The sequence below is a fragment of the Phocoena phocoena genome, chromosome 1 (assembly GCF_963924675.1).
Source record: "Phocoena phocoena chromosome 1, mPhoPho1.1, whole genome shotgun sequence".
Taxonomy (NCBI): domain Eukaryota; kingdom Metazoa; phylum Chordata; class Mammalia; order Artiodactyla; family Phocoenidae; genus Phocoena; species Phocoena phocoena.
The window spans coordinates 118,455,532-118,477,283 of NC_089219.1; the positions used below are offsets into that span (position 1 = coordinate 118,455,532).

At 38.1% G+C, this 21,752-nt stretch overlaps 1 protein-coding gene across 1 annotated transcript; it reads left to right on the top strand.

The window, feature by feature from the left end:
- Window positions 1-1,427: 1,427 nt before the first annotated feature.
- On the top strand, window positions 1,428-20,746 carry UHMK1 (U2AF homology motif kinase 1). Its single transcript, XM_065887997.1, has 8 exons — window positions 1,428-1,695; window positions 3,026-3,318; window positions 3,953-4,144; window positions 6,049-6,143; window positions 12,786-12,862; window positions 13,014-13,112; window positions 16,845-16,933; window positions 20,580-20,746. Exons 1-8 carry the CDS (start codon window positions 1,428-1,430, stop codon window positions 20,724-20,726), a joined length of 1,260 nt encoding a protein of 419 aa, XP_065744069.1. The 3' UTR covers window positions 20,727-20,746.
- The last annotated feature ends 1,006 nt before the right edge of the window (window positions 20,747-21,752 follow it).

Below are 21,752 nucleotides of genomic sequence, written 5' to 3' on the forward strand. Positions count from 1 at the left end.
GGAAAGAAAAGGATCTAATCAGAAAGACAATAGGAGTAAGGAAAGTAAAGGGAAAAAGGAAATCTACAAGGTGATCTTGCAAGAAAATTTACAGAAGAGAAAATTAAAATATCTAATAAAAGTATGAAAAAGGTGTACACTACTAACAACAACAAAAAATAAAAACTAGGGCTTCCCTGGTGGGGCAGTGGTTGAGAGTCTGCCTGCCGATGCAGGGGACGCGGGTTCGTGCCCCGGTCCAGGAGGATCCCACGTGCCGCTGGGCCCGTGAGCTGTGGCCGCTGAGCCGCTGAGCCGCTGAGCCGCTGAGCCTGTGAGTCCGGAGCCTGTGCTCCGCAGGGGGAGAGGCCACAACAGTGAGAGGCCCGCGTACTGCAAAAAAATAAATAAATAAAAGAAATAAATAAAAACTATATCGAAATATCATTTATTACTTATAAAAAGAAAAAGAAAAAATTTTAATCATAATACTTTATAATGATATGGGTATGGTAAGTTACACACTCTGACTGCTAATTAGAGCATAAATGTATACAACTAGTCTACAAAGCAATTTTTCAACAATGTTAAATTTTGCAGACATTAATTAATTCCTTTCTAGTTTAGTTTTTTCACTGCTACATTATAAATTACTCCACAACTTAGCAACTTAAAACAACAATAAACATTTGTTGTCATAATTTCTGCAGGATTGAATTCAGAAGTGGCTTAGATAGGTAGTTCTAGCTTAGGGGTCTCTCAAGAGTTTGCAGTCAGGATTTCAGCCAGAGCTACAGTCATTTGAAGACTTGCCTGGGACTGGATGCTTTTTGTTGAGGCAGCCACAGGCAAAGTAGACTAAGAGGAGCACGGAGGCCTGAGCGTCCAGAATTATAGCCACTCGTGCCCATAGGTGTGGAAGTGGTGTTAAACCCTTTCCTTTAGTAACTGGGATATTTCCTCTGGGATCCCGGCTATGAGAAACGTAGGCGGGGTTTTATTTTCCTAGGTTCCCAGTGCTGAGGTGAGGTGCCTCAACAAGAAAAAGGATCAGTTTTAATTCAGGTGACGTGTGTGAAAGCGGTTTACATTGGGCCTGGAACAGTGAGAACTCTAGAAAGTTTCACAACTCTGAACCTCAGTCCCTTCCTCCAAACCTTAATTCCTCTAATCAACTCTAGACCCCGCCCCTTCTGGGCCCGTCTCCTTCAGCCTGCAGGATTGGCTCTTCCTCCATTTCCGGCTTCTGGGACCACCCCCCACCCCACCCCCCACAGCGCCTACGGTTTCCGGTGTCATGGCGGCCCGAGGTCTCGGCAGTCGGTGAGGCGGCTGCAGGCCCCTCCCTGCGGAGCCGCTGGTCCGGCAGGCGGGGATGTGACCGCGGGCCCTGCCGGCCTGCCCTGGGCGTCGCGTCAGCTCCGTGTCAGCGCCCTCAGTCCGCACCGATGGCGGGATCCGGCTGCGCGTGGAGCGCGGAGCCGCCGCGGTTTCTGGAAGCCTTCGGGCGGCTGTGGCAGGTACAGAGCCGCCTGGGTAGCGGCTCCTCGGCCTCGGTGTATCGTGTGCGCTGCTGCGGCACACCCGGCTCGCCCCCCGGCGCTCTGAAGCAGTTCTTACCGCCGGGCACCACCGGGGCTGCGGCCTCGGCCGCCGAGTACGGTTTCCGCAAAGAGAGGGCGGCGCTGGAGCAGTTGCAGGGTCACAGGAACATCGGTAATAGCCGCTGTCTCCCTTCTCGTCTTGCTCAGGTCCCAGTCCAGGCATGCACCCCCTCTTGCAGCCTGGCGTTCCGTCTTCCGTCTTTTAGGCTGGACAAGTGGGTCTGGCCCTGTCCTTATCACCCGGTCCAGGGCCCTTTCCCGTCCCCCTTTCACTCTGCAATACGGTGGAGTTGGTGGTCTGCTTTGGCCGTAGTAGATGCTCAATAAATTCTGTTTTGATTCAGTTCTCGTTGGAGAATGCCGCACCTATTAGCACAGAGAATTATCTTCTCTAGTGAAAAGAGGCATATCTTTCCTAGATTGTCATGTCTTATACGGAAATGTTTTAATCTTTGCACACCAGTGAAAAATGGGAAATATTTCTAGTACTTGTGACGTCAATGCTAATAACCCGTATAGGTGTTACTTGATACATACTTAGTATGGATTTGGGAGAAATGACTCACAAATTTTACATAGTAGTCCTTATGGAAGTGTGAAAATTATACATAAGCACTTTAAACTTTTACCCAGGTAAGACCATGTTTCATGATTCAGATATTCGGAATGTAAAATATGTGATGGTTACTGATGATTGATGTATGAAAACAGTTTTCATTGTTACTATACCAACAGAGAGCTTATAATTAGTAACGGTTTTGGTTAATAAAGAAATGTCTTATTTCTTGGCAAGCGTGATCCATATTTAATTTGAAGGTGACCTTTTAAATATTACCATTTGGAGAAGAATTTCTTAACACTAGTGTTGCTTTTTTAGTTTTTATTTTTTTAAATTTTTTAAGCGTTGCTAAATGGTGTATATAACCCGGGTATTTAAGATGGAAATTTTTTGCAGACCTAAGGAGTTGCTGAATCTTTACAAGATTAGGTTAAAATGTCATCTTGAAAGTCTCAATCTCTCCTTTTAATATTTAGATTATAGAGTGCTATTTTGGATCAAGAAACAGTCTTCAATTTTGATTTTGCATGTTGTGACATTTGCCATAAGAGTACTTAGTATTTGGATTTTTCTTTTGATCATTTTTTGCTTGGCACCCTAAGTGCCTATTCACCCATCCCTGAGTGCTTGGGAAACACAATTTGAATTATTGTGCCATGTTTAATATCTTTGAATAGTAATTCGCTGTTGAAGGTCGTCTCATTTTATTAAAATAAAGTAACCCAGTTGCCCAAAAATCTTACTCATGGGAAAAGTAAATTACAGTGGCTTGCTTGCTCATCAAAGTTATCCTTATCTAGACTACCGCAAATTTGTATCTACTTTAATGGTCACTTACTCGGAGTCTGGTTTTTAAAGTATTATAATTCTTTTCTTTTTCTAGTGACTTTATATGGAGTCTTTACAATCCACTTCTCTCCAAATGTGCCATCACGCTGTCTGTTGCTTGAACTCCTGGATGTCAGTGTTTCGGAATTGCTTTTATATTCCAGTCACCAGGGTTGTTCCATGTGGATGATACAGCATTGTGCCAGAGATGTTCTAGAGGCCCTTGCTTTTCTTCATCATGAGGGTTATGTCCATGCAGACCTCAAACCACGTAATATATTGTGGAGTGCCGAGAATGAATGTTTTAAACTCATTGACTTTGGACTTAGCTTCAAAGAAGGCAATCAGGTAAGACATACTTTCTCTCCCCACCCCCTCAATGGTCTAAACAAAATATTTTTAAATAACAGAGGTGATTTAGTAGAGACTTAAGAGATATTTCTATGTAAAATACTGAAGTGCCTGGGGATGAAGCAAATAAGAATTTCATTGCCATAATCATTAAAAAGGGATATATGTTTGGGTCAGGTAGGGGGAGCTAGTACAAGAGGGCTGTGGAATTATTAAAAGTACTTTACCTACATAGAAGGCTTTTTTTTCTTTGAGCATTTGGTTAATTGCTGAATTACTGTTACTAGTGTCTTCAATGTTGGGACTCTGTCTAATGGCAGAACTCATGTGACAGTTCTGGCAAATGCTCCATTCTCCATGGTTTATCAGCTCTTTGCAGAGTGTCCTTATATATCAGCAGTGTCTGACAGGCAAGAGAATATCTAAAGAAATGAGCAGTTGTATGGAAAGTGTACAGCTTGCCTTTGAGAAGTACCCAGTTAATGAACCAAAGCATTGTGGTAGCCAAGGACTCAAAATTTTGACATTCGGTTTGGCAGTGGCTCATTGCACTTTCAGAGAGGTAAATACACTGGTTGGATGGAAAGTGGGCAGTTTTTGATTGGTTACAGTATTTACTCATCTTCTTTAGGATGTAAAGTACATTCAGACAGACGGGTATCGGGCTCCGGAAGCAGAACTGCAGAATTGCTTGGCCCAGGCTGGCCTGCAGAGTGATACAGAATGTACCTCAGCTGTTGATCTGTGGAGCCTAGGAATCATTTTACTGGAAATGTTCTCAGGAATGAAACTGAAACATACAGTCAGATCTCAGGAATGGAAGGTAAACTCTACCACTGTTTTGCTTTGGGGCCCTTAATCCCAATGTAAGTGTACTCAGTTTATAGTGATTCTCTTTGAAGACACTGATTGCTTCATCTCCTCCATATTCCTCTTACTGCATTCATGTTACCTTCAGTGCCATTCCTCACTCCCATAGCTACAGATGTGCTAGTGAGCATTGCATGCTCACTGTTTTTAGCTGAGGCCTGGCGTGTCGTAAGTGCTTGAATGAATGCATTTCCCCAAAGAAGCAACAATGAATTGTTTAGTAAGGTAGTATTATATTCTAAAATATTACTAATACAATACTATTCTATGAGGATTGTTAGAATGGATATTGGTTATTCTTTTACAAATGAAAACTTGGAGGCACAGATATGTAAAACCACTAGCTCCAGATAGTACAACTGGATGTTCTAGACCTGGGCCCCCAATTCTGTCCCTCCTACTCAGAAGTTCAGTGTTCTGTCCACAGTTCCACTCTGCTTCGTGTTTATTTGTATTCTATATGTGAACTATCCTGAGAAAGTGCTGCTAATAACATTGTTTCTTTGGGAACATGGGTTCTAAGTTCCAAACCTCTGACATAGGAATTAACCTTTCACATATTCATGAGTTAGGAATTAACTACATTATGTTTTCCAACATATTGGGGCTTTAATGTTGTGATGATATCAGTATCCTTTAGGTTAGAGGTTTGATAAACAGTACAATGTTTAGGAATTATTATTGCTTTTGATATTAAACAAGTATTTTTTTGAGCATCTAATGCATAGTGTGTGGCCATTATACCATACAGAGTTTTCTTTCTTTTAAACCCCTAGTCATCTATACCTGGTGAAGCAGTTCTTGGAGTAAATACTTTAATAGCCTAGTGGGTGTACCTAATGCTTACTTTTGGCAAAAAAAAGTACTGCCATGTTAGTAAAACCAGTATCATTCTTTATCATTAGTACCCCAAACAGTCCGTTGTTCTTTCTCTAGTGCTAATATAGATAAACGGATCGATTTTCTACATTTAGCTTTGACTAACTTTGAGCTCTTTGGACTATTTCTTCTTGAGCCAGAGCCAACCAGAACTAGATCACATTTGGGCATTGTTTTGGTGAAATTTAGAGGCATGATGTGTACTAAAGCATTCCCCATTATTTGTCTCCTAGGTATAAGCATCATTATTCTGTATTTTATCACTTTCTATAGAGGCAAAATTGCCAAGTATGAACATAGGCTCTGACGTTAAACCTCTAGGGTTTATATCTTCCCCCACCTCTAAGTTATTTATTTAGGTTTACTAAGCTATGGTTTACTTTGTGTAAAATGAGGATAACAGTGTTGAGGTTAAAAAAGAGATGATACCTAGTTCCTAGCATAGAGTGTGGCCTGTGGTATTGGTGATGGTGATGACATCCATTCTTTTTACTCATGTACTCACTTCCACAGTATTCAGGGAGAAAATGTTATGTTCCACAAGGATTTAAGGTATGAATAATGTGACAGATGAAATTTTTAAATACTGTCTTGTTTCTCTTTGATAGTTTATTTTATTTCTGTCTGAAAACCAATTGAAGACTCATCATGAAGACACTGACTCACCTAGCACACATTTACTTTCTCATTTTGCATTAAACTACATTTCTGTGTGGTTGCTTTGGTATTTGTTTCTTTATTCATTCATCTGGTAAGTCTTCATAGAGTGTCAGGTACTGAGAATGGAGACAAAATGTTCCTCTTCTCGAGAAGTTTTATAATAATGTACCAATCTCCTTCATTAAGATTGTAAGCTCTCAGAAGAGAGTGTTTTCTGTTGCATTTAATTTACCAAACCGTTCAGTGCTATGTGTCCAGTACTTAGTAAATACAGACTGAATTGAATAACCAAAGGAAGATTTTTCTCCGTCTTTTTAGGCAAACAGTTCTGCTATTATTGATCACATATTTGCCAGTAAAGCAGTGGTGAATGCCGCAATTCCAGCCTATCACCTAAGAGACCTTATCAAAAGGTATGTTACATGTACTTTAAACTGGCTTTTTTTTCTGAATGGATTTATATTATTATTTCTGGTTTGCTTAATCATGTAGAACTTTTCCTTCCTTAGAATCAAAAATCTTTAGATATTCTATACAGTCTAGCTTCTAATAAGAAAGCAATCAAGTTGTTTTACTAAATTTATTTTCAAAGGAGTGTTCTTTTTTCCTGGTGAGTACCAGGTATTAGGCTCTTCCTAGCAGTTATTCAGTGGAAGATAGATGATGGATCACTGTACCTTGGGCCTTTCGTAGCTCTGGCAGTTCTATATATGATAGAGAATAGGTGTTTATTAACTAAAGACTAAGTTTACTTTGGACTACCAAATAAAAATTTCAAGTAAAGTAATTATATATTATACTTTAAATAATTACCATTGAAAACTCTGGGGACAGATACAGTGTTTTTTATTTAATTTTTAAATTGTTTTTTAATATAAAAATAATTCCTGTCTTTAAAAATGTAGTGACATAAAATAGACTTTCTTTGAATTGACAAAACATGATTTCTGACAAATGGTTTAGTTAAAAGGATGTGTAACCCTATTCTTGAATTTTCTCCAAACTGGCTTTTAAAGCTTCACTAAAACTGCTCATTAGTCCACTCCTTCTACCCAGGAATGTTTGTTTCTCAGAGTAAACCTACGGCCATTCAGATTCGGTGGCAAGTTAGTCATGCCCTTATGATAGTCGTTGTCAAACGTATTTGAGAAAGCTGGTCCACGTGACTCCTGGGCCAGGTGTTGCTCTGCAGGGTGTTCTGATTAGCGTCGGTTATTGTAAGTGAAGGTGTCTGTTTTTATCTGGCATGATTGATTGTTTTATAAATCTTGGTGTCTAAGGAAATGACACTGCGGTTTTTGATGAGAGATAATTAATATTACACATGTGTATATAATGAAATGAGTCAGGCGGTTATGGAGCTTTTTGCTTAAAGTATACAGATGTAGTGTTTTGATTTCACCCAGTTTCCCCTAGTGGTAACATCTTATGAAACTAGTACAATATTGAAATCAGGAAATTGACATTACAGTCCATGGAACTCAGAACTCACCAGTTTTTTGTTTTGTTTTTTAACACTTCAAATCATTTAATCCCAAATTATCAGTCACAGATACCAGTTTTTAAAGGATTAAAAAAAAAGACTGCTCCCCTCAAAACATGTCCTACTACAGTAAGCAGTTCTGTAAGTTAAAAAAAAAAAAGTGTTTTAATAAAAGTGATAAATCATTCTATCTTTAGGATAGTTATGTTCAACAAAACCACATACGCTTGATATCTGCATCTTACCTCCTAGGATCTCAAACTGTTTATTTTAGAAATAAAAACATGGGGAGAGGACAGTTCATTGTAAAATATGAAAAAGCAATGATTCAAGCATGTGAGTTTTTGCTTTATATTCCTAGCCAGAGCACAAATGACTGGATATTCTCATCAACACCAAGCTAAAAAAGAAACAAAAAACAAAACTGGAACCACCATGAAGACAACGCCACATTAAAATCTCTTTCTCTTGATACTTTCTGGCTTCCAGCTGACTGGATGAGTTTCTTCTGTCGCTGTATCATCCTCTCTGTACACTTTAATGGTTTTATCAGCTTCAGCTGTTAATAACCGACTTTCAGACTGATCAAAAGCACAAGCAAATATTCCTGACTCACTGTCCAAAGACCCAGGCTGCACTGCTGCATGAACTCTCTGGAAATTGTAGCCAGTTCTCCAGTCCCAAAGATGCATAGTGCCATTGTCAGCTTCACCAGTTTTACTTGCACTTGTGTGTGTGTGTGTGTGTGTGTGTGTGTGTGTCTTACAAATTACAGTAGTTTTAAATAGCTGTCAGTGTCTGATTGATACTAGATATTAAATGTTGCATTTTATATTGAAAAGAGGCAGTGTAAAATTATATAACGGATTTTAGGATAGAAGTCAAATTATGTAATGGATTCTGGGATAGACTTAAAAGTCTAATTGACCTTGTTATTTAAGCTTGAGGGGTTTGGTTTTATTTTGTTTTTAATAATACTTTTTTTTTCCTTTCTTCTACAAGTAATACTAGATTTGGAAGCTATAGAAAATTGTGACAAGAAAAATAAAAATTATAAGCTTATTTTCTACTGTTAACACTTTGGTGTATTTCTTTTCAGTGTTTTTCTTCATATTTTGTTGTGTATGCATGCAAATTATTCAAACCTTTTTTTTTTTTTGTAGACTAAAGTATAGAAACTGAAAACAAATGTGTAGCTTAGTGAATGCTTAGGAATACTCTTGTATCCACTATATTCAGGTTGAGAATTAGAACTTTACCAGCTACTCCTGAAGTCCTCTATGTACCCTATCCCAATCTCAAGCCCCTTCTTCCTCCCTAAAAGTAACCGCTACCCTGACTTACATGGTTATTACTTCCTTGTTTTCGTTATAGTTTTATTACCTAAGTGTGCATTCCTAAACACTATGGTTTAGTGTTGCCCTTCTATTAAAAAAAAACAAATCCCTTTTAAGTTTCATTTACTCTAAAAGGTCCCTTTCCATCTCCTACTCTCCCTGTTCCTTTGTTTATTTGTAGAACAGCCTGGGTTGTTGACTCAGTATAGTTGTCCACAGTCTGAATTTTACAGATTGTGTTATTGTAGTATAGTCTAGCATATTTCCCTATTTTCTGTAAATTGGTAGTTGTATATTTGTATCTAGAGGGTTTTTTTTTTTCCAGACTGTAGATGGTATTCTGTTTTTTTTATGTCAGCACATAATGTGGCCATCTCCATTTTATGTGTTAAGAACTGTTAATACTTAGTGCCTAGATCCATGACTTTGTTAGGGGTTGTAGAATGGTGATGTTCTTATTATGTCATTTTCTCTTCATTTAGTTAAGATGAAATAAATGCTTGATTCTCTTGACTTGTTTTCATAATGAATTGATTCCCTGTCATCTTCCAAAGCAGACCATCCCCTTTTTGAAAGGTCAAAGTATCATTATTAACTAGTGAATTTAAATATATTTGGTATATTTCAATCCATTGCAGTTCTTATCCTAATTGAAGCTGAAATTATCCCATCTTTGAGGAATGTGAGCCTCTGCAAGTTGGTTTTGGCAGACCTTATTATCTGTAATAGTTTCATTTTTATCTGGTGTGGTAAGATGTTCCTAGTTCAAAGTACACATTTCCTGCCCCAGACCTGGAAGTAGCATTTCTCCAAGAAGCCTGGTTTCTTTTAGTAGGAAATGGTATTTTAAAAACCACAATCTGGGTATTAGGAATACTCACTGCTACTGGAGCGGTCATTGTTTCAAGGCCTATTAAGTGGACAGAGTTCATACTGATGTTTCCAATTTAAATTCAGAACCACAGTGTTTTTACTTCTTCTGTTTTACATCTCTTTCTCTTTTCTTTTATGTCAAGAATTCTGGTTCTTAAGGACAAAGAGAATGCCAGATTAGAATATTTCATAATTACTCATTTGCTTCATTCCACATTACACTAAAACAGTCTCAATAAGATTATTGAAAACAGTTGTTTTTGCATATGCTTTTCCCATTCTTCCCTCATTTGAAAAAGTTATATCTGCATTGGCAAATTATATAGCTATTACATGCTATGCACTCTGTTTTCAAGCACTCTCATTTAATCTCAGTTCTATGTGTAACTAGATATTTAATGTTCATCACTGATCCTTGTGTTGATGTCTCTCTAGTCATTTTAGTTTACTGAAGCTTGTTCTCTTGATCATAGGATTAATATTCTCTGAGTTCTTACATGTTTTTTTCTTTTAATTTTTTTTTTCTTTTTCTTTTCTTTTTTTTTTTTTTTTTTTTTTTCGGTACACGGGCCTCTCACCGCCGTGGCCTCTCCCATTGCGGAGCACAGGCTCCGGACGTGCAGGCTCAGCGGCCATGGCTCACGGGCCCAGCCACTCCACGGCATGGGGGATTCTTCCGGACTGGGGCGCAAACCCATGTCCCCTGCATTGGCAGGCGGACCCTCAACCACTGCGCCACCAGGGAAGCCCTAACATTTTTCTTTTAAATACTGTTTTATTTATTTTTTAATTTATTTGTTTTATGTATTTATTTTTGGCTACGTTGGGTCTTCGTTGCTGCACGTGGTCTTTCTCTAGTTGCGGAGAGCGGGGACTACTCACTGTGGTGGCTTCAGTTGTTGCGGAGCACAGGCTCTAGGCATGTGGGCTTCAGTAGTTGTGGCGCGTGGGCTTAGTTGCTCTGCAACATGTGGGATCTTCCCGGACCAGGGATTGAACACGTGTCTCCTGCATTGGCAGGCAGATTCTTAACCTCTGTGCCACCAGGGAAGTCCCTTGCATATTAATAATAGTTAAACTGTGCTTATTATACTTGAAAGTCTGTTTACCTGGGTATAAAAATCCTTAGCAGACACTTTTCTTGAGTGTCTTAAATTACAGTTGACCCTTGAACAACATGGGTTTGAACCGCAAGAGTCCATTTATACATGGATGTTTTACAGTAGTAAATAGTATGTTACTACATGATCTGCAGTTGGTTGAATCTGCGGCTGCAGTACCTGGATACAGAGGAACTGTGAATATGGAGGGCCAGCTCTAAGTTACAAGGATTTTACACTGTGGGGAGGGGGCATGCCCCTAACCCTGGAGTTGTTCAATGGTAAACTGTACTCTCTTTTCTTCTAGCATATAGTGTTGCTGTTGAAAACAGCGTGTTGATGACACTCTGTCTTTGTATTAAAAGTCACTTGGGGCTTCCCTGGTGGCGCAGTGGTTAAGAATCTGCCTGCCGGGCTTCCCTGGTGGCACAGTGGTTGAGAGTCCGCCTGCCGATGCAGGGGACGTGGGTTTGTGCCCTGGTCTGGGAGGATCCCACATGCCGCGGAGCGGCTAGGCCCGTGAGCCATGGCCGCTGAGCCTGCGCGTCCAGAGCCTGTGCTCTGCAACAGGAGAGGCCGCAGCAGTGAGAGGCCTGCGTACTGCAAAAAAAAAACAAAAAAAACAAAGTCACTTGGTCTTTTGGCCTAGATGCCCTGAGGATTTCATCTTTTTCTTAAAAGTCTAGTGATTTTACCAGAATAATAGATTTTGATTTTTCTAGGGTCTGTATTCTCAGGAAATATGTAGTTTCAGATCTTTTTGTTTGTTTTATGAAAGTATTCTTAAGTTAGTTCTTAGTATTTATTCCCTTGCTTTGTTTTTTTCCTTCAGGCACTCCCATTATATATATTAGATTTTCTTTGACTCTATTCAGTATTATCACTTTTTCTCGAATCTTTTTTTATTTAAAAATTTTTTCTCCTTTCTGCCTTGTTTGTCTTTAAGACATTAATTATCTCTTGTGTTTATTCATCCTTATGTCTCTTCTAGCTTAAGCTTATTTTATGAAATTATTTTTTCCTTTTGTTTCTCCTGAGTTCTGTTATCTGATGTTTGAAATTTTCTAATTTGATTTATGTTACTCTTTCACATCTTGTATCTTTGTAAAAAATGCCTTTAGCTCATTTGAAATGGTAGGTTATAGTGTTCATCTGTGTTGTGGTCATGTCTTTCTTGCATGCATTCGTTGTCTGAGGGCAGTTATTTTGCAATTCTCTTTTCTTGTGTAGTAACTTTGTTATAATACTTTTTATGTGGTTCATTTTTATATGAAATACATTTTCCTAAACTTACAGAAGAAGGTGTAGCTTTTCTAACTACACAGGGCTCCTTCTTCTGTTGTTTTGTGTAATTTTTTTTGAAAAAGTGCTTTTTTTTCTTTTCCTGAGATCTCCTGGCTCTTCCCCTTCCCTGCTTTTTTCCTGGTGTCTTTGTCTCTTTCTCTCTCAATTTATTTACCCCATCAATGTGGATTCTCTTCCCAAGTTTTCTTTTCTTTGCAGGACTCTGCCCTGGAAGGGAGCTTCAGCTGGTTGGTTTTGAGAGGTTCTAGTGTCTAGATTACTTCAGCCCCCTCAGGTCTTACAGAGGACCCCTTGCATTCACTTGGAATTAGAATGTATAACCCCTGGTAGTTTCAGCTGCTTTTCTCAAATTGGCTAACTGTGCTTTCCAGTGAATACCTGTTGGTTCTTTGGGATTATTTTTTTCTCTGGTTCATCAGATTCACTGTTATTTTTGTCTCCTTCCTTCTACATACATGCCAATGTGGTGCAAGTCCTACTGCTATTGATGGTTTCTCCCTAGCCTCTTGTATTTTGGAGTCTAGCGGGGTTACCTACTTTTGTTAGAGATGTTGTCCATAGATTTTTGATGTTGCTATCAAGTTGCTTTATTATTAGGGGGATTTGACAAGGCTCAGAAGTCATCTCACCTCTTTTTGTTTTTTTTTAATTGGATTACCCTAAATCTATGTCTAGCTGTTTTTCACTTAGTGTTACAGAGTGTGGATCACTTTCCCATGTTGTATTTATTAATCAAAAAGATTTTAAATTAAAATATATTATGTCTCAGGTATATATCATAATTTATTGAACTATTTACTCATAAAGAGCATTTATTTTTTTGTAGGTGAATGATTCAGTAAGCCATGCTAATATGATAATGCTGTGGTGAACATTTAGATGTTTTTATTTTCTTTAACGGTTGCATTTTCAAAAGAGTTGACAAAAATTGTAAAGGTACCTATTTTTGTGTTTTAGCATGCTTCATGATGATCCGAGCAGAAGAATTCCTGCTGAAATGGCACTGTGCAGCCCATTCTTTAGCATTCCTTTTGGTAAGTTGTATACGTCTTTACTTTCTTTCTTGGTTATTTTACAGTCAAATGAGACATCAGGACTAATTTGTATTCCCAAGCTCCTTTGCCTGGTAGTCATCAATTTATTTGGGAGAGTTTACATTTAACCATGTTATAATGAATTTAACAGCCCCTCATATTGAAGATTTGGTGATGCTTCCGACTCCAGTGCTAAGGCTGCTGAATGTGCTGGATGATGATTATCTTGAGAATGAAGAAGAATATGAAGGTCAGCGTTTCCTAAATTCTATTTTAATGTGTCTTTCCTAACTGTGTGGAATGGTCATACCAATTCATAAGGTTCTCATATTTTACAAATTTATATAGTGAGGGTATTGAACTATATGATCTCTAAAGTACTCTCACTTTTGATTCCTGCTATAGATTGAATGTGTCCCCCACCAAATTCATATGGCAAAGCCCTGATCCGCAATGTGATAGTATTTAGAGTTGGAGACTTTAGGAGGTAATAAGGTTAGATTAGGTCTTAAAGGTGGGGTCCTCATGATGGAATTAATGCCCTTTAAAAAAGAAGAGACAGGAGAGGTGTCTCTCTCCTCCCTCTCTTTTTTTTTTTCTGTCTCTGCCATGTGAGTATACAGCAAGAAGGCAGCTGTCTACACCAGGCAACAAATCTGCCTGTACCTTGATGTTGGAATTCCAGGCTTCAGAACTATGAGAAATAAATGTCTGTTGTTTAAGCCACTCAGTCTGTGGCATTTTGTTATAGCGGTTCGAGTACACTAAAACAGTTCCTAAGGTCCTTTCAACTCTTTTACATCTCGTTGGTCTTTACAAAATTAATAAAGAAGGCTATCTTTCCCAGCAACTTCTTTCTCCCTGTCTATTCTAGTCCTGCCCTAATCTTTCACTTCTCCTTTTAGCTCTCTTGTTTTGCTTTTAATAATTCATTCACTCAAGACATATTTACTGAGTATATACTTGCCACTGTGGAATTATTTCCTGACTTTAGTGTGATAGGGGAGACAGTTATATAAACAATTATAGTTTTGATAAATCTGAAGGTAGGGTAATGTACTGAGGCAGAGAGGAGGGGTGTTTAACACAATCTGAGTGATGCATGAATGGGCATCTCTGTAGAGGTAATATCTGAGCTCTGTTAGTAATTAGAATTGCTTGACTAAAAGTTGAGGGGTTGAGCTAAAAGTAGCTGAAAGACATAGAGATGAGAGAAAGTGTGGCATGTTCAGAGAACAGCAAATTGTTTGGTATGGCTGTTTCTTAGGATATTTATTGGGGAACAGTCAGTTAAAGCTAAAGAGGTAGCCAAAATACAGATATCTAATAGACTTGTGTATTTAAGAATTTGGACTTTAATCCCAGAGATAGTAATATTGGAATATAAACTACACAAGAGAACTTTGCATCAGGGGTAGAATAGTCCCTGGCTTCTGATAAGTACTCAATAAATATTTGTTCTTTGTTAAATCTAATAAAGAGCCATTAAAATTTAAACTAGGAGAGTGATATAGTCAAACTTGTGTTAAATAAGAGCATTCTGGAAGCAGAGTGACGAATGGACTAAAAATCAGGACCAGGGGCTTCCCTGGTGGCGCAGTGGCTGAGAGTCCGCCTGCCGATGCAGGGGACATGGGTTCATGCCCCGGTCGGGGAAGATCCCACATGCCGCAGAGCGGCTAGGCCCGTGAGCCACCACTACTGAGCCTCCGCATCCGGAGCCTGTGCTCCGCAATGGGAGAGGCCACAACAGTGAGAGGCCCGCGTACCGCAAAAAAAAAAAAAAGCAGGACCAAACTTAAAAATATTAATTGCTTAGTATTAAACATTTTCTTTGTGGAAAATTAAACCATTACAGATGAAGCTAATTTTACCATACTGTCTCTTGTAAGGGTAAATCAGCTCTATATAGTTATCTGACAAATGAAACAAACATAATTTCTTTGAATCTGTGACAGTTGTAGGAATCTCCAGTCTCTACTTTTTAGGATGCCTTTTTATCTGAAAGAATAGTCTTGCCCTCGGCATTGTTTTAATCAGGTCCTTATGGTACAGTAGTTCTGAATAATCTCGACATCTAATTCAAATTACTACTTAAGTCCTTTTTTTTTTGGTATGCGGGCCTCTCACTGTTGTGGCCTCTCCCGTTGCGGAGCACAGGCTCCGGATGCGCAGGCTCAGTGGCCATGGCTCACGGGCCCAGCCGCTCCGCGGCATGTGCGATCCTCCTGGACCGGGGCATGAACCCGTGTCCCCTGAATCGGCAGGCGAACTCTCTACCACTGCGCCACCAGGGAAGCCCCACTACTTAAGCCCTTTAAGTCTGTCTACCTACTGTACTTAATTCTGTCTCCTCCTAATAATTTTTATTGCTGTAAAACTCAAGCTTGGACTTCCTTGAATAAACATTAGGGTAGACTATACTTACTCTTTTCTGTGTATATTGCTATGCAACACCTTTTTTCTACTTCTAAATACATTGAGCATTGAAATGTTTAAATCTTGCTCTTAAATCTTACTGTTTAAGAGTCTTACGTGAACTAAAGTGCAACAGACTATATAGTACCATTAAATGCCTTGTTAGTTCTAATTAGCAAGGTCATCTTCAAATAACACTAGTTTTAGGTAAGCTTGCCTTGCTAGAAATCATAAGTGTCAGGACAGCTGTCTTGTAATCTTGATGGTGGTGGGGAAGAAGTTAGATTCAAACCTTCCACTTTAGACCAAAATAAATTGCAAATCATGTACAGGTTAGAGTTTAAAGCAAAATAAAGAAGGGAGGGAGTAAAACAGGGAAAAAAGAAAAAGAAAGGAGGAAAGGAAGGAAGGATGGAAGAAGGGCAGGCAGGAAGGAGAGAATAAAGGAAAAAAAGTTGAACTAAAAAATCATGGGAGATTAAAAATATATATATTCTTGGAGTGGGGAAGGCCTTTTACTAGTCTGGCACAAAACTCCGAAGAGGTAAAATTTTAATTCAACAAATTTTACCTTGCATAAACCACCAAAGACAAAATATTTACAGCTCTTATCACAGAAAGAACCCCTATAAATCAAGCCAGTAGATAATGGGTAGAGGATACAAATAGATAATTTATATGAAAGGATGTACAGTATATCTCACACACATATTTCATTCTCATTTATTGAAATGTTAATACCATACTATGATATCTTTGTTACCTATTACATTGACAGTGAAGAAAATATATGAAAACCCTCCTGTGAGTGAGGTACAGGAAAACATATTCTCATACATACATCACTGGAGAGAGTTTAAGTTGGTGAACCTTTATGAAAGGCAAATTGGTAACTCTAACAATTACAAACTCATATCAATTTTGACCTAGCAATTCCATTTCTAGAAAGTTAATTTAGAAATACACAAGTGAAATGAGATATGTACAAGTTTATCTATTACAGTATTGTTTATAATGGCAAAAAGCTTGGGAATAGTTTAATTATTCAGCAGTAGGACACATTAGAGAGTTTATCAACCATGTATAGAGTGAAATACTACACAGCCATAAAAACAAATGAGAAAATTTCATGTAATGCTATTGAAAGATGTAAAAATGTAATGTTAATTTTAAAAAAGCAAGATTGGAACTTTTTACTTAAAGCATATATGATCATGTTTGCTTGTATAAGCTTATAAGATTTATGGAAGGATACAGAAGAAACTGATAATGTTTATTGTCTTCAGGGAGAGGAACAGAATGACATTTTGGAAAGTGGGAAGGAGACTATTTTTTTGGATTTCGAGTCACTTGAATGTATTAACTATTCAAAAAAAATTAAAATATGAAAAGAATTATTAAATGCATTGAATTTATATTGTTCTTAACTTAAGCTTAATTTTAGAAGTTATATTAAATGACCTCATTACTTAGATATGGATTCCTGAATTCTTTAATTTAAAATATTAAAATAATGAATGCTCATTAATTATATCTGATTACTGTTGTGTTTATTAATAACCAGATGTTGTAGAAGATGTAAAAGAGGAGTGTCAAAAATATGGACCAGTGGTATCTCTGCTTGTTCCAAAAGAAAATCCTGGCAGAGGACAAGTAAGTGAATATTTTCATAATTCCAGAATGATTCAGAGGTTATTAAAATCCTGTACAAAATGTTTTAATTTTGTAGAAAGATGTACACAGAATGTTGCTAGGGATTATGAATTTTGCATTATGGCTGTTTTTATTTTCTTGTACTTTTCACTTTTTCCAAAAGTTCTATAATATGCATGTACTTTTTTATCTGTTAAAATTTGTTTTTTTAAAAATATTAACCTACTTTTAAGCCATTATATACAGGCCAGCTGAATCATATGCTAATTTAGGTCAGGGTCAGCTACAGAAATATTTGGCCCAATTTTGTTCTAATTAAGTATAGTTAGGAAACCATTTAGGTTAGATTCTGATTGTAATAGAATTATCAGTGATAATTTAAACAACGAAAATACACTGGACTGAGAATCCTGAAAGCTGAGTTCCAGTTTCAACTTGACTAGTTTTGTGATGAACCGTAGTTTTTTTCATCTGTAAAATGTATAGGCTAAAACTATGATCACAGTTTCTAAAGAAAACTCTGTATCCTAAATTAAATCTTTCTTTTATCTGTAGGTTTTTTTTATTTTTCAGAAAACAGAATATTGTTTTACTCTAAGTGTTTCTCAACCTCAGCACCACTAACATTGAGCTGGATAATTCTTTGTTGGGGGAGCTGTCATGTACATTATAGGATGTTTAGCAGCATTCCTGGCCTCTACTCACTAGATGCCCTCCCTCCACCCTCCTCCTCAGTTGTGACATCAAAAATGTCTCTATAGACCGTGCCAAATGTCCCCTGGTGGGTGAAATCACTTCTGGTTGTAGATTTTGTTTTTCATGGTTCAGTATTATGAAAATTCTTGGCAACTGAAAAAAAAAAAACAAAAGAAATCTCACTCTAGTCTTAGTGAAAAGTTATTATTGCCAGTATAGTAATAACAGCACTTACCTCATTCAGTGTCAGGAACATACTGAATACATCATTGCTGCTTATTTAGTCAACCAGTATTTATTGAGCATCTGTTATTTTCTAGGCACTGGGATACAACAGTGATCAAAACATAAAAGAATATATAGTGAAAAGTGCTGTGGGGAAAAAGAGATTGGAGAAGAGATTTAAAGAGTGCTGTGGAGGGGTGGATTGCAGTTTTAAATAGGCAGGTGAGGAAGCACTAGTGGATTACACTTGAGTCAAAATTTGAAGGAGGTAAGGAAGAGAATTTCAGCAAAGAGAACAGCAAGTTCCAAGGCCCTGAGTATGCCTGGTAGGTTTGAGGAGGTCAGTGTGGCTATGCAGAGTGAGAAAAATGGGGGGTAGTGGGAGATTAGATCAGGGAAGTATGGGAGTGTAAGGGACAAATCAAGTAGAGTGAGCCTTGTAGGCCTTTGAGATAACATTGGCTTTTACTCTGAATGAGAAGGGAAGGTATTGGAAGATTTTGAATTGAGGACTAATGTGATCTGACTCGATATTAATCTGAGTGGTCAAAATAGAATGGGAAACACAGCGTAGAGAAACAGTGGGAGTATTTTCAGGGGGGAAGTATCCATCTTTAAGATGATATGAAAAAAATAAGTCTTTATGAGCAAGAAGACATTTGCTTTATCACCAAAAGAAATAAGAAGCTTCTACTGATATTCACTGGAGAGTGAAAGCAACTTTTGATAAACTCTTAGAATCACAGATTTAACTTCTTGGGTTATTGAAAATGTCTGTTGCCTAGTTGGTAAAGCCAGTTTGACTATTTCAGTTCAAATTAACATGTTATTTTTTTTAAGGAATATTAAAAAAATACTGGAAAGTAGACTATGGGATGCATCTTACAATTATAAAAAGTGGTCAAGATTAAAATGCTAGAGCTCTAATATAATTATTTAATTACATAGTAAGTTATAAAATGTGTTTCCTCTTTATTTAGTTCAGAATTATATAATGTGTAAAATTATAGGTTATCTATGAAGCAAGGAATCTGATAGAAAGCTTGGTATTCCTTCTATAATTGCATGTCTACTCATTTATTGAACTTCGGTGTATGGATTTTGGAGTAATTATGAATCAATTTAAAAAAGTCAGAAAGAGCTTCATTTTTCTCACTGGACATCATGTAATCTTCCTTTTGTATTTAGTGAAAAAGTATATATTGCTAGAAACTACAGCTAAGCACTTTTTTTTTGGTAAGAAAAGGAGATATAAAATATTAAGCATATCTAAGGTGAAAAAATGAGCATCAATTTTTAGCGCTGGATGGTCTCTACTTTGTGTTCAAGAGTAATGCATAGCTTAAAATGTCATAGAATGGAAGAGACGAAATCAGTTCTACCTGTCCCTTTTACAGTAAATATGAATTCAGAAAATCCCATCACAGGCCAAAATATCCTAGGTCTAATGTCACACATCATCCTTAACAGAAATATTTGCATGAGACAGGGAGTGACCAGTCATAGGCAGGGCATGGAGCTTTGTTTATCAATGAAGAAACAGTCCATTAAAAAAAGTACTGTAGGGCTTCCCTGGTGGCGCAGTGGTTGAGAGTCCGCCTGCCGATGCAGGGGACACGGGTTCGTGCCCCGGTCTGGGAAGATCCCACATGCCGCGGAGCGGCTGGGCCCGTGAGCCATGGCCGCTGAGCCTGCGCGTCCGGAGCCTGTCCTCCGCAACGGGAGAGGCCACAACAGTGAGAGGCCCGCGTAACGCATAAAAAAAAAAAAAAAAAAAAAAAAGTACTGTATTTGAAATTGCTTCTTTTTATGCCCTGAAGGTTTTTATGCCCTTTGGTAATAACTTTGCTTCGTCAGCTGGGAAAAGGGCTCCTATGAAAGGGGAAATGAAAAGGAATAACCTGCCTGAACTTCTAGGTAGATCCAGTTTTAGGAAAAGGTACAAATGAAAGTTAAGACTTTGGAAGTTGATGTCCTTAAAACTGTCTATTCTTGCTTCCACTTTGAAAGTCTCTGAGTGTCCTAGGATGCTCACACCTCAGTTTGAAGAATATATATATATTTTTTTGCGGTATGCGGGCCTCTCACCGTTGTGGCCTCTCCCGTTCTGGAGCACAGGCTCCAGACGCGCAGGCTCAGCGGCCATGGCTCATGGGCCCAGCCGCTCCGCGGCATGTGGGATCTTCCCGGACCGGGGCACGAACCCGTGTCCCCTGCATCGGCAGGCGGACTCTCAACCACTGCGCCACCAGGGAAGCCCTGAGGAATATTGATGTAACAAATGAGGCATACAACTGAGGAGGGAACCAGCAGCATTGGCATCACCTGGAAGTCTGTTTAGAAATGCAGAGACTCAGGCCCCACCTTAGATCTACTGAAGTAGAATCTGCATTGTAACAAGGTCCCCAAGTGATTCATATATATATATATGTATGTATGTATATATATGTGTGTGTGTGTGTGTGTATATGTATGTATATATATGTGTGTGTGTGTATATATATGTATGTATATATGTGTGTGTGTGTGTATATATATGTATGTATGTGTGTGTGTGTATATATATATACACACACACACATATATACATATGTGTGTGTGTGTGTATATATATATATACACACACACACACATATATACATACACACATTAAAGTTGGAGAAGCACTGTTCTAAAACAATTTTGATAAAAATGAAGTTACTTTGTTTTCTCTGTCCTCTTACAGGTCTTTGTTGAGTATGCAAATGCTGGTGATTCCAAAGCTGCTCAGAAATTACTGACTGGAAGGATGTTTGATGGGAAGTTTGTTGTGGCTACATTTTACCCACTGAGTGCCTACAAGAGGGGATATCTGTATCAAACTTTGCTTTAATCAGTAACCTAAGGACTATTTCCTGTTTCTCCTCTTCTATTTCCTGGGTTATTGTATTCTACATCCAAATGCAGAAGTACCCCCTTATCATTTTAAGGGAATACTTTGTATATTTATTCCATCCTACCGATGTGCAGCCATTGCTCAAGCAGTGACTGCATTGCAGACATTTGGCACTGAGTAGGACAAGACCTCTCAGCTATACATTGAGGGGTTTTAGAGCGTCCATGTGGGCAACCTATTTTTGTGCAGTAGGGCAAGTGCTGCTCTCCAGTATGTAACCTAAAAAGATATTAACTCTTTCATGTGATCATGAAGCAAGGATGAATAATATCATGTTGTAGTGAATATTATTAACAAATTTGTTAGAGTCGGTGACATCACTTACAGATTATTCCTTTATGTTGTCAGAGGGGTCTTCCTTATTGATATCTGTAGTTGGCACTGGATGCTCTCAGTAATGTTAAGTAATTGTTAAACAGCAATTCCCTACTGTGTTCTTAACACTGAGTTATGAATTTTTTTAAAGGAGTACTGTAGTACTGAATATTCCTTTAAAGAAACTGCAGTGAGCCTATCTACATTTTTTTTTAATTAAGGCTTTTAAAATAGAAAGCTAATGCTTGATCTTGCACAATTTTTATGTCCAGTGTGTATGCTCGAGTGAGTGTGCAGGTGTGAAAGATTAGAGAAAATTTGAGTAGCTTTCTTTATAGTGTGAATCTTGTGAATTAATCCAGTCTATGCCCATCTCTTCCCTACCTGTTAAATATCTGTAAGATTTAGGATACAAGTTTTTTGGGAGTCAGTCTGTCTGATAGAATGAAATGAGAAAATAGTTCATTCCTGAGAGGCCCAGAACACACAAGTCTAAACTGGGTTACATTGAAACTCTCTTAAAGTGAGAAAACTCTTGTAAAAGTTTTGGTACACATAAATTGCCCCTTTTTTCAGTCTGCTTTAGACCCTGCATTAGCTCATCTGTTTTGTACTGAATCTTCTAGGATCACTGTAAAATTTCTCAAG